Genomic DNA, 13220 nt, shown 5'->3' with positions numbered 1-13220 from the left:
CTGCTTCCACTGCCGCATCAGACCCGACCGCGACATCTGACTTGCACACTACTCAAACATACTCGTTGGGATACTTAACACCAGCGCAGAACAAAGCAACTCCTGCTCCGAGCACGAGTATTGCTAGCTGTAACTGTCTGCCGACTTGTGGCGCCAGAGACGAGCGATGCCGAGCCAGCCAATGTCCACAGCTTCCTTCGTTACGCTGTTATATTAAGACTTGTTCGCGCTGCAAGTGTTGCGACGTTGCGTCGTTATGAATCACATCGATAGAACGATTATTTAACTTTTCGAATAGTTGTTAAGTAGGAATCGAAGAAGACTGGATATAAACGTGTGAACGATATTTTGAATGGTCGGACTTAGTATTTGCATGCTTAGGTAAGTCACACATGTCGCGCTGTACGCCCGACAGCCCGACATACGATGGAATGTTCTCGTCACCGCTACTGTACGATGTCAGTCACACGTACTCGCGGCCGTGGCGCACCTCTAGGTGCAACGTATTTACTGTAACATTATATCATATTACTCGCAATCGATGATCGTTGAATGTTTATTAGCGAAGTCGTGTATTTAATCATTACAGCTTAACATATATTTATAGTGTGATACCCTACGTACGGTTGCAGTCACCCCTCGACATGTATGTATTTACAATGTTGCGCTCAGTTTCCTAACATATCCGTAATACTGGCACTACTGGCAGTCACAAAGATGAATTGATGTCGACACCATTTGTTTGGCAGTTTCGATGAAATGATCCACGTGCAGGGGCCAACACTTGAGTTCGTTCTGTTTGTATATGAATAGGTTACTTATTGAGTATGTCACGTGACTCCCAGGTAGTTAGTTGATAAGAATTATAATATTATCACGAAATGCTTAAAATCAGCTTTGGATGTTATAATATTAGTATGTAAGAAGTCAAGTATTGTAATGTATTGTTTGCCGAGTTATGCTATGCTACTGAGGAGTAAGGGCAGACAAGAGTTGGAGGTACTGGAAGTGCGCTGATGCATATTGCTTGCCGCGACTCGGCGCGGTGTCGGCGGAGACGCTTGCTCGCCGGACCTCCCCACGCTTCGTTCCGTCGCTACCTAGATTACTACTCACTCAATTTAAACTCTACTATGATTTAGATTTAATATAATTCGACAGAGGGCACTCTCGTCGACGGATCGTTTGTGGTTGCGCATTGTTGTGTTACGTTCTCCTTGAGTAATGATAATAAAGTATGTAGCTTCACCCCCACGATATTATGCGGTCGTGGCCAACATGATCTGTACTAGTATATATTTTAGAATTTACGAAAAGTACTTTTGCTATTCTATTACGACCAAAACTTGATTTGTTCGACACTCGAGTGTTGCGACACTTGGTATTATAGTTTTGTAACTGTCGTTGTATGTATATATTCGCTATTGGATCCTAAGTTTTGTATATAATATTAACGTTTAAAATCACTGTAACTTGACCATTAAAATAAATTAATGTCAATAAAATATGCTTGTGGTTTTCTGCTTTTAGTCCCGCATGCTTGTTTTATGTTTCGTTATGTTTATGAGTTGGTGGCCAGCTTCGCTACCTGGCGCTGCTAGACACTGCGCCGACTGTACCATGCCGCTGTAGTATACCAACACGACTTACTAACCGACTAACTTAGTCTAACGACACCTAGTTAGAGCGAGCTCTGTCTTACTGCATAGCGTTACCCATGGATATATATTCGTATCATACAATTATAGTTACCTCATTCAAGTTAATGCCAATTGAAACAATAACAAGTGACACAAGTATCCAACACATGATATTGAAACATGCCTCTACATTGTTTACCCTTTTTTTGTTTCCTTTTTGACGAGTACTTTCTTCTTTAACGCAGCAATGGATGTTGACACTTGAAATGAGTTTCTTTCACAAGTATAGTTTGATGTCAAGTTGAAAGTACTCACCCACACACACAGTGGTCGAAAGCTGGTGCACCGAATTTTGTTTTATTTTATTTTGATTTTAACATTCCTATTCCCGTCCCGATAGTGTAGGTGAGGGTTGGTGCGGGCTTCGCAAGACGGAGAGTGTTCCGCCTTCTTTAGGCGGGGCGCTGGCACCCGAACTGCGGACTCGCGCCCAGCGCCCCCACGCCAAGGCGAATACTATCAACCTACCCACCACAATCCGCGCCGATGACAGGAAAAAGGGCGGCGGTAGCTCTGCCGTCAGCCCGACCTCGCCGCCGCAGGCTAACGTAAGTATGCGCAGTGGGTCACTTCACCACACTCACTCACTAAACGAGCTGGAAGGTGAACGCAATGTGTTTACATGCAAAGCTATGGAACATTACAAGTGTGCCCTGAACAGACGGGGCATGGGAGAATACATAGTTCATGGAGCAGGTAGGCGCAAAAGGTACCAAATACCTGTAACTTGGGGAGCTTTGTGTTTACCTGCACGACGTACGAGAAATAAGTCCAAAGTACTTGACTGTAGACGAGCAACGTCATGTAAACACATTTGATCGGTAGATAGTACTAACAACACGCTAACGCTTCAAAGGGCAAGGCAATAACTAAGATATGTAATACTACTAGATTAGATTATACAACTAGCGGACCTCGCGAACTTTGTTTCGCCATATTAGTCATGTTTCTGCGCATATCAGGGGGCCTACTCTAACTCAACGAAAAACGAAGTTTCTGACGAAACTGCGCAGATTGTATACTACAATTCTATTTATTGCTAACTTTCGTGAACAAAAATGAACGAATGAAATGAAGATAAATAAATAACTTTTGATATGAAATTTAAAATAAAACGTTATTTCAAGTAATTCTATTAGCAAATCAATAACACCTACGGCGTCTGTTGATTTTGTCTGACATAAGAACATTCTGCTAACAGTAACACACAAACAGAAAATGAATTAGCCAAAACGGGTGAGCTGTTGTCGAGCTTCGCGCTTAGCAGCTCAAAAGTGAGGCCTGTAAAAGTAATATTTACATAAGAACAATATTACGATCACAAATCTTATCAATCAGTAGTAATAAGCTGAGATACTATAAGATAATTAATAACTACTTATCAACTACTACAAAAACTAATAAAATCACTTTAGTTTTAATATAAGGAGAACTGGGTCCACATGGACTTTCTTGCTCGTTCTTCTCCATTGGAAGCTACACTTTGGAACGAGCACTTAGCTTCACTGATAGCCAGACTGACTGGCAATTCAATTTGAAGTTTCCGAAGTGCCTAATTTAGGATTAATTGAAATAAATGCTTTGACTTTGAAAACTTGCTGCTTTATAGATTGTTCCCCACGAATGCATGAATGCGTGCGTGAGTGCACTAACGTTACTGATATGCAAGACAAGAAGTTGGTTGTTACATTTATAAACACACAAATATGGTCGGTGTTGTAGAACTGGAGCACAGGCGTGGACATTTACATCTTTTGATACATACGTCAAAGACACGCTGCTAACGAAACTGGTCGAACGCGGTCTCGTTTCGATCTCGTTAAACGTAAACAAACTCATAGTAAGCGCACTGAATGATGGAAACTCGTAATAGCAACATTCCCAGTCCTTTCAGTAACAGTAGTTAACTGCGTCACGTATGAGCTCCATCACCGTCAGCAATACATACTTGTAGGCCTATTCTTTCAAGAATCTACAATACTAAGTCAGATTTATTCCACAATCCTCAAGACTACGTGAATTACCAAACTGCTTTTAGTGCAGACTATGGAATGACGTTGTTCAAACAACACGCAACGTATAATTAATGGTATTTAAGTAAATAGCAAGACAAACACCACGTAGCCACACTCACCGAATGTTAATCTAAAAGTATAACTACGCCTAAACCCGAGACTTGTACCTGCTGAGAATTTCAATCGAAATCATTAAATATATGAGTGAGAATCATATTCATGTACTCGTACACACGTTTCACCAATAAAATGTGAATGACATCATAAATGAGTACAACTGGTACATAGTAGGGACATAAGAGCCACTTGGTGCATTGTCGCTTCAATATATTCTCCATTTACACTACGACTCCACACCTGTAGGCACTCGCTTAGTAAGTACAAATCAATTACGTAGTAGGGTAACGGAGCCGGCATACGTAACGGTTTGCACAATGGTGTGGCTACAACGACGCATCTCTCAATGTATTCGAGCAGAGTAGAGAAAGAGAATACACTATTGGTGAAATTGGTGGTAAAACTGGTGATACTAGTGGCCAGTGGTGTTTGACAAACACATTAAGAATCGCACCTACATATTAGTTGGCTACAATAATCGTATGTATGAGTGCAGAGTGTGTGCCAGCCATGTAGTGATTTGTCTTGTTAAACTTGGATACTAGGTACAATTCATGATAAATAATTAGACGGTAAGTATAACAAGTGCACTAGGTAATCAGGACGCATTAAATTAATATCGAAGGAAAAAATAAGTATTTAATTAATAGATAAGTAACTTATGTCTCGATAGCAAGCTTACCTGGACCTACTCCCTGCCAGGTGGCTGTAGGGGGGGGGGGGTTTCTTACATTTACACTTCCTTGATTGTTCTACAATGTAGAGGAGGACTAATCTGGTGTCTATAAGATATAGCTCTGGTATCCCGATCTCACGAAATTTCCTTCTTTTTTTTTTCGATAGTAGTAGAGTCGACTGATTGTTTCTTTAGTTTGTTACGAACATCAAAGTACAAGTTGTAAGCTACTTGAAATTCATTCAAAATCTAGTTTCTGGCTCTAACTTGGTACCCGTAACTACACAAAGGGTTTATACAAATCCATTTGTTACTTTTGGAGATTAGCGCGTGCAGACAATTGGAAATGTTTTATTGATTTTCTCCCGATTGTATTTCTAAGATACTCTTGTTCAGTTTGAATGCTGCTAGAGTACGAGTGCAGACAGTGTTTGGTCATTGATGCATACACATTAATTGTGAAAAATCGTGATGTTCAATATCGTATAATTGTTTCTTAGTTTATTCAAATATTGTGATTATTTGTAAAATAAATTTACAAAACTGCTAATCTCGCGAGATTTCGAATCGAAATTCGAAATTGGCGATATCTGACCAGATCCACATAGCATGTAAGGCACCATACAAATACAAGTAACACAGCGGCACCGTATAGTGTAAGCGTCCTAAATAAATTTAGATTTTTATTTATTGAATTTGCCACCATCTCGGTACCAATGAGATATCGCTAGACACATTTATTATTATTCCATTTTTGTGTGTTCCAAAACGAATGTCACAGCGCGTTCCACTTCTTGTAAATGGTGCAGTCTTTATTTTTCTCTTTTCCTTTCTTTTTATTGAAAGTTAGTTTACATTTTGACAGTGGTTGTAGTATGAAAGGATTTATAAAAATAGATTTGTGTATGAAATTCAGGTTTCCAACTTACCCTTGTATCTCTGTATCTGCCGTTAATTTATTTATGAGCTTTACCTTGAGTGCGCGCGCACACACACACACACACACATTTATTGTATAGCTAATTGTTTGTTTTCTTTTTCATATTTTATTTACTTTGGGCGCTTGTTCTTCTTTGTTGCATGTTTTATTTAACGCTTGTCTATATTTCTTTTGTTGTAGGTATGATATACACGGGAATGCATTTCTAACATAGACTGTGATAGCGGGCCGATTGACTGACGCGCAGCTAGTTATGTGCTAAGTGATTTGGAATAACCGCCGTTGACTTTAAGTTTTAATTTATTGATGTAAATAGTATATGTAACGAATGTATCGAGCGATGCCGACGGTGCGGAGCGCGGGTGAGCATGCATGTGACGCTTGCGACGCAGTGCCTGCCCGTCGGCAGCGCGTCTACACTGACCACGTGTGGCAGGGCTTGTCCAAGCGGCCGTGGGGCCTGAAGCTGCGGCGCGGCGCCAGCGCCAGCAGCGCCGCCGGCGGCGGGCCCGCGGAGCCCGGCGCCGACGGCCTGGTCACCGAGCTGCGCGCGCCCGAGCTGGCCGAGCCGGCGGCCGACGTGACGGCCACGCCGGGCGCCACCGCCACCATCTCGTGCCGCGCTGTGGCCACTCGGGCCACTGCGTCTTGGCGCAAGACTGCACCCGAGACTCATGCGCTACGGCACGGTGGTCGGTTTGCTATATCAATGACTCCAGACGGTCTCGCAACTTTGACTATACACGCGTGTCGCGCGTCAGACGCCGGCGTGTATTGTTGCCTCGTCAGCAACGAGTTGGGAGGAGTGCAGAGTTCCGCGCGGCTGACGGTGGGGGCAGGCGGGGCGCCTGGCGTGCCGGCAGTGCGCGCGCACCCTGGCGGTGGCCTGGTCATACAATGGGACGAGGCGACTCCTGCGCATCTCGAGTACTGTCGAGTGGGAGAGGGAGAGTGGCGACGAGCTACTGAAACCCCCGCCGCGGCCAATACGCTGGCACTAGAAGAGCTGCCTGCGGGACAGTACAGTTTCCGGGTGGTGTGCGCGCGGAGCGGCGCGGCCGGGCCCGCGTCGGGCCCCGCGGCGTGCGGCGGCGGCGGCGCGTGGCAGCGCGAGCAGTTCGCGCGCCGCTACAGCGTGGAGGAGGAGGTGGGCCGCGGCCGCACCGCGCGCGTGCTGGCCGCGCGGGACACCGGCACCGGCCAGCGGGTGGCGCTCAAACAGGTCGGTGGCTTGCATTATATTATTTATGTTAAACGGCTTTAATGACCTCTATTCCACCATTTCGTTTGATATCCATAATGGAGACAAATAAAAAAAATAGATTAGTTATATAATTATATTACATTAAACTGTGCTCAGGAAGGGCGTAATATTCCAATAGACCGAAACGAACAAACCAACAAGTCCAGCTGAATACGACCGTGTAATTACAGTCGGGTAAAAAAAGGGTCAAACTGGGAATGAAACTTGTTTTAACATACCCAAGTATATGCTTGCATTTTAATTTTGTAAACGTCGTTATTGTAGCATAAGTTTCTTAACTAACTGCTTTTCGTCAGCAGGCCAGGTTGTACCAGTGGTTAATGTTAACATCGATTATAACACGTTGAACCCCCAGGTACTGGCCGGTCGCGGCGCGGACGCCATGCGGGAGTACCGCATCCTCTCCCGGTCGGCGCACGGCGCGGTAGTGCGCGCCATGGCGCTGTTCCCGGAGGTGCCTCGCGCGGGGGCCCACACTCTCGTGCTGGAGATGGTGAGCGGGGGCCCACTGCTGGACTGGGCCGCCTCCTCGCCGCACCTGTACACGCAGCAGATGGTGGCGCACCACACGAAGCAGCTGCTGTCCGCGCTCGACTGGCTGCACTCCATCAACGTCGCACACCTTGACGTCAGGGTACGTTTGCATCGCATTTTGTAGCGTCAGTCGGCACCAGAGTAATATCGATTGAACACGTTGTTTGGAACAACAAAACACTTTGACTTTTGTTTCTTGGCCTTGGCTAAGCCGAATAACACAACGATGACTGTTTTATCAAAAGAATAACAATAGAGAAATAGTGCAGTGTTAATATTTCCAATAATTGTAAAACGTAACCTGACTGCGACCTGTTTCAGCCCGAGAACGTGCTAGTAGAGCTGGGTGGGTCGGTGCCTCAACTGAAGCTGGTGGACCTGGGCTCTGCAGTCGAGACAGGGGAGGGCGGGGCAGGCAACACTGGCCGCGAGGTGCTCCCGCCTGCGCCTGCGCAGCTGGAGTTCGCGCCACCGGAGTGCGTGCTGGGCCGGCCGCCCGCGCCCGCGTGGGACGCCTGGGCAGCCGGCGTGTTCCTCTACGTCTTCCTCACGGGGGTAATTATTGCCATTACTTCTGTAGAGGGCCAGTCTGTTCCAGCACGCTAAGGCTGTTAGGCTGTTATTAACTGTTCCCTGCAGCTGGCTGCGGGTAAAGTAAGGTCAGGCCAGGGCGGCAATATCTACCAACCAAATACACCAGGATACTGTGGGCTTGCAGCCTGGGCTCGCCGGGGCTGCAAAGATTAACTTATGGTACCATTACTATTCAGTATTGAAATATTTGCGCATACGTCGGTAGACACGAGTGTCTCATACAAACATATGTAAACGGGCAATTGAGAAGTTACTGTAACTCAATACGATTGTTCTGTCAATTCTGGTGATGGATTTTTAGGCCATCCTGTAATGCTGGGAAATCAACGCTTAATTGAATTTCATTGTTTGTAAATAGTTATCCCCGTTCCTGGACGAGTCGATAGAGGAGACGACGGCGAACATAATAAAGTGCGACTACTGCTTCCCGCCGGAGCACTGGGCCGCCGTGGGCGAGCGCGCGCAGCACATGATCCGCGGCCTGCTGGAGCCGGCGCCCGGCCGCCGCCTCGCGCCGCGCGCCGCGCTGCAGGACCCCTGGTTCGACGAGGTCAGTGCACTTTGTGTAACCAACTACCCAACGCCAACTAACACAGCTCAAATGGTTTGTCTTCACTTACCTTCGCGTGGCTTTCAACTTACTGCACGGTTTCACATTGACACGGTTTTGAATGCGCGGTTAGCGCGGTGGCTGGTCAATCGGGTGCCGCGCAACGTGTAGCGGGTTCGATTCCCGCACGGAGCATCTCTTGGTGTGATCCAGAAATTGTTGTTTTGGCTCTGGGTGTCGTGTTTATGTGAAGTTACATGTTGGCCACATTGTGTCTGCACACACACACGATACGGTAAGGGTTTTTTTAACTCATATTTTCATGGTACCAAGTTATGAATTTTTCAAATCGAGCCGCCGCGTGTTTCAAAATTAGGTAGACAGGTACAAGGCGATCAGATTGACAGAAGAAATGTTTCGTAATATTAGCGAGTGATCCCTGTAGTGCTGTGACACGTTTGCATGATTTAAAATCAAGAACCATGCGATACTAAGTATTTGGTACAAATTTTTTTTTAAACATATTTTAAGCTGAAGCTTCGTTTAGAGACTCTATTCAACCTGTTTTCATCAGCGCTTCTTGATGTATATGGGTATTTTGTTACACGTTGTATAATGCTCTTACCGATAATAGTCGTAATTTTCTGTCCAAGTTATTGCACATAATTCACATTATTAATGTCATAATTACAATTTACGAACAAAATAATATTTGTGTTTAACATTTAGATAATTTATCAATCAGAAATGAAATGAAATGTGGTAACACCTTACTAAAGATTGACATTTACTGACAGAAACAACATCACGCATTATTACTTATACAATTCGTCTGTCATCAGTCATCATCAATTTAGCTAAATTATAATAACACTTATTTATTAATTATTAAAAAATGCTTAAGTTACGTTTTGAAGAGAAGTAAGTAGTGCTTTAATTTCATTAGGTAATGTATTATATATTTGTGCAGCAAACCTGAAAGTTTTTTTACTAGAAACAGCTGAGAGCTGGGTTCCCTTGTTCCTCTTGTAGGGCACCGGTATCTCTTTGTCTCAGCCTAGCATCCCGTGGGGGTCTCCATTCAAATAAACAGCTATTACTTTTTACAAAGTAGTTACTCCGGAATACATTTTTAAACTTGGAAACGTAAACAGTTGTAAGCTTTGGAACTGGTTCTCAGGAATGGAATTACATATTTAAGCAATCGACGGTTTTCATTGTAACCTACAATTGTGTAATGTTTAGAGAAATGAATCCTCAAGTGTTTGATATTAAATGTAGTCCACTTGTGTGTTGTGTGGCAGGCACCCACCACAGCGCTGTCGGCGACGCAGCTGAAGACGTTCCTGGACCGGCGGCGGCCGGCGGGGCACGGCAACGTGCTGCACGCGCTGCGCTCGCCCAACGACACGTGACGCGCCGGCCCACCCGTGCTTACTTCCACACCTCGAGGAGATTGTGCTCAACCACAGTTTGTCTGACATCCTGCAACTTGACTATCACGCCACCGCATGCGTGCGGCGACGACGTCTCGTCATCTGACTAGTGAAGCGTCGCTTCTCGAACTGAAATTAAATTTGAAGCGACATAAACACATTGGCTCGCTTAACACTCATCCTTGTTGTAGCCAACATTTTATGTGCAAGTAATTAAGGAACAAAGTAGATCTTATTCAATAATCACTCAATAGGAATACGTTATATTTTCTTAAGCCGTAGTTTACTGTAATTGATGTATAGTCAATGTGCCCACCTATTGAGTTTGGTATTTTACTTATTTGGACTTTATTCGCGACTTGTTTGCTGACTGGAAACATTGTGTTATCGGTAACTGCGCGCGCCATCTAGCGGCGCGTCGCCACTCGACCGGTTATCGACGTTATTTTTATTTAAATCAATAAATTAACCAACGACCCCTTGGCCTGTATAAATTTTAAAATAATATTCCTAAAGTGGCCGATTTTAAAGAAAGTGTCTGTGATTTATGCTAAAAATGAAGTTTTCATGCTTATTCCTAATTGTATCGTATGTACGCGTTAAATTAATAATGAATTGATTATTCACTAATGAATAAAATTGTATATAGAAGTAAGTTTTAGTGCATCATTTTATTTTAATTTGTGACCAAAATGCAAATTGTTTGTTCGTGTAGTGTGATGTACCGCCGTCCGCGGCGCGAGATATTATGTTAGTGCTAGGTATACTGTATACTAGATGTAACGATGCAATGTACACGCTACACTGCCGCTCGTGCGCTCTGCCGCTCAACAGACGCCTTTCCAAATGTAACTCGTAACCTTAGTTATTGTAAGTAAAGTATTACTGTGGACAATTGAAGCTTTTATGTCAGTCGAATACGAATACACGAGACAACTATTATAAAGGAATTAGGAAACAATAAGATATTGTATACTGCTTATTAATTCTAAACTAAATGGCATAGACGTGGAGGGCTGCGCTCACTGAATATATGGATATAAGCAACCCACATGACCGAACTAAATTATATTTAGTGTATTCCGTTCGTTTTGTTTTGGTTAATTGCAAACGCAGAACTAATTATGGGAACCAAGTTGTACAGGAGTGGTTACAACGAAACGCCTTAAAGATCTGTGATCTATGTATTGGAACTTGGATGTTGGCTTACGTATTAAATGGGCTTCGTTCTAAAGAGTAGTCTTGTATTAAGGCGTTGTCCACTGTCTCACGCACAATTGTATACTTCACTGACGCAGCACGGGGTTGCTCCTGCAGCTACAGGGGTCAAGTATTCAGTAGTTGTCGCCACACTTTGTGGCCGCGCCAAGTAAGACATTGGTCAAACGTTAGAGCGGCCAGCAAGTTTGCCGAGAACTGCATTCGTAGGGAACAGACCAAAGACAGGTGTTGGGATCTCATTAAACAGTGAGAGAAGAACGTTTTGTATAACAAAAAGGTACCACTCTCACGTTATTATTTTTTTTTGTAGCTGGCAACTTCCACTTCGTGCTGCGTCAGTGTTGCCCTGTAATAATAATGTTCCTGTTTATTTTCAACTTCGTATCAAGAAGCAGCTACCCGCTGTGTCATTTTTAGATATCATAGTGTCTAAAGCTGATGTATATTATAAAATCGTAATACATACAAAATTTTAAAAAATATATACACCGAAAGTTGTTTTATTGTTTATGTTGGCTGCTTATGCTTATCCCTCAATACTCTATCGCCACGTTATTACCCCAAGGGAGAGACGCCACAACCGTTGAATGTCTGCACCAAATAAAATATTTCTTTCTTTATTTTTACGAGATAGTTTGGTTTAAAGAACAACAGCCGTGCGTGCCACATGACAAAATGTCCGTAGCTAGCACCTATGTACCTATATAGCTTTACTCGTAAACATAACACAGACAGATACCGAGTCACATTCTCTTTTTTTATATTCTATGGATCGACGTTTGGTTCCCATTTCGCCCGATGGTAAGCGATGATGCGGCCTACGATGGATCACGTCTACCCATAAGTAATCTATTCACTCGGGCCTTGAAGTCACCCAGGTTATAACCATCGGGAAACAGACTCCGACAAAGAATTCCGCTCCCTAGCTGTTCGCAAAAGTAAGCTTGAAGCGAAGCGCTTCGTGCGAGTGGGTGGGAGATCCACCATAAAGCGGTGGTGCATCGCCGATTGTCTTGTGATTCGTTTATGGAAAGGACTAGGGGGAATCAAGTTGTGCAATTCCCCCGCACACTCTCCGAAACGTATCCGGTAATAAACTGAAAGGCTTGCAACTTAGCGCCTGTGTTCGAGGCTTTGAAGCCGGGCCTCCACCTGTTGGCACGCCTCTCGATGTGTTTCTAACTGGTATATACCTAAAGGTATTCCTAAACATATCTTTGTAATAAGTAATCAATACTGGATTCTCTGAATCATTCAAAACTATCCTAGCACCAACTAAGTAATTGCTTCGGCTTGAATGAGGTGAAACTGTATTCAAATTATCTACCTATAAGTACTTTTCACTATTATTAATATAAATATGTAATATTGAATTAAATACTTAATTTTGATATACATTGACAACACGACATCTATAACTTCATCTAACTGGTAATTAGCCGAGCCGTCCCAAAGGTGGGAAGAGTACTCCATACAGGCCCAAACCTGTGCTTGGTACAGGTTCAGCATATTGATTATATAGTATATTGATTCGACGTGAAGTACCGTCTCACCCTCCATAGGATACCAACTTCCTACCTGCCTAATGCGCCTTTTACTCAATACAGGAGCCAACTATAATATGAAGTACATTTATTACTAAATAACAATATTGAAATAGTTTGCATTGTGAACTTTTACATCGCAAATTAATTTATCGGTTAATAATAACTAAGTCGACATTAATAGGTGCAGAAATAGATTATAGTATGAAAAATAACACTTCGATCACTTAACGAAAATAATATATTCTATTTACTATACGAGCCTGTGCGCTAATTACAAGCCATCCTGCACGCTAATCTGTAATTATGGCGATCGAAAAGATGTCATCGTTTATTATCGTATGTTTTTTTTATTTGGGGTTTCTAAAAGAACAAGGATAACCCCATGAATAAATACAAAATTAATAAAACGCTTAAATGGTTTGCAATCAACTGACGTTTTTTAATAAACAATATACAAGGAGTTTTACTTATCACATAAGGAGTTTAACAATTGATAGGTCTACATACATATTATATTATTTTGTTACATATATTTAACACCCTGACCTAACAAAATAATCTAAATTCTCTCTAAAACAATATTATAATCTGTTTAAAAAAAAACATAATATTATTTAACAAAACCC

General features: G+C 43.1%; 1 protein-coding gene across 6 annotated transcripts in view; it reads left to right on the top strand.

Moving 5' to 3' along the window:
* Window positions 1-11529, top strand: part of LOC118282267 (kalirin) — a 164673-nt gene extending 153144 nt beyond the window's left edge. For 4 of the 6 annotated variants that reach the window (XM_035603282.2, XM_035603274.2, XM_035603258.2 and 1 more), the window contains 6 exons: window positions 2041-2248; window positions 5885-6670; window positions 7068-7346; window positions 7568-7801; window positions 8199-8390; window positions 9695-11529. In XM_035603282.2, the coding sequence (XP_035459175.2) occupies window positions 2041-2248; window positions 5885-6670; window positions 7068-7346; window positions 7568-7801; window positions 8199-8390; window positions 9695-9805 (1810 nt within the window). In that variant the 3' untranslated portion in view covers window positions 9806-11529. The other 2 variants (XR_007707087.1, XM_035603291.2) reach the window with 2 other exon arrangements.
* Window positions 11530-13220: the final 1691 nt, after the last annotated feature.

Source organism: Spodoptera frugiperda, chromosome 25 (genome assembly GCF_023101765.2).
Source record: "Spodoptera frugiperda isolate SF20-4 chromosome 25, AGI-APGP_CSIRO_Sfru_2.0, whole genome shotgun sequence".
In the NCBI taxonomy this organism is placed as follows: Eukaryota; Metazoa; Arthropoda; class Insecta; order Lepidoptera; family Noctuidae; genus Spodoptera; species Spodoptera frugiperda.
Note: the sequence above shows the minus strand (reverse complement) of the source record. Positions and strands in the feature narration are given on the sequence as shown.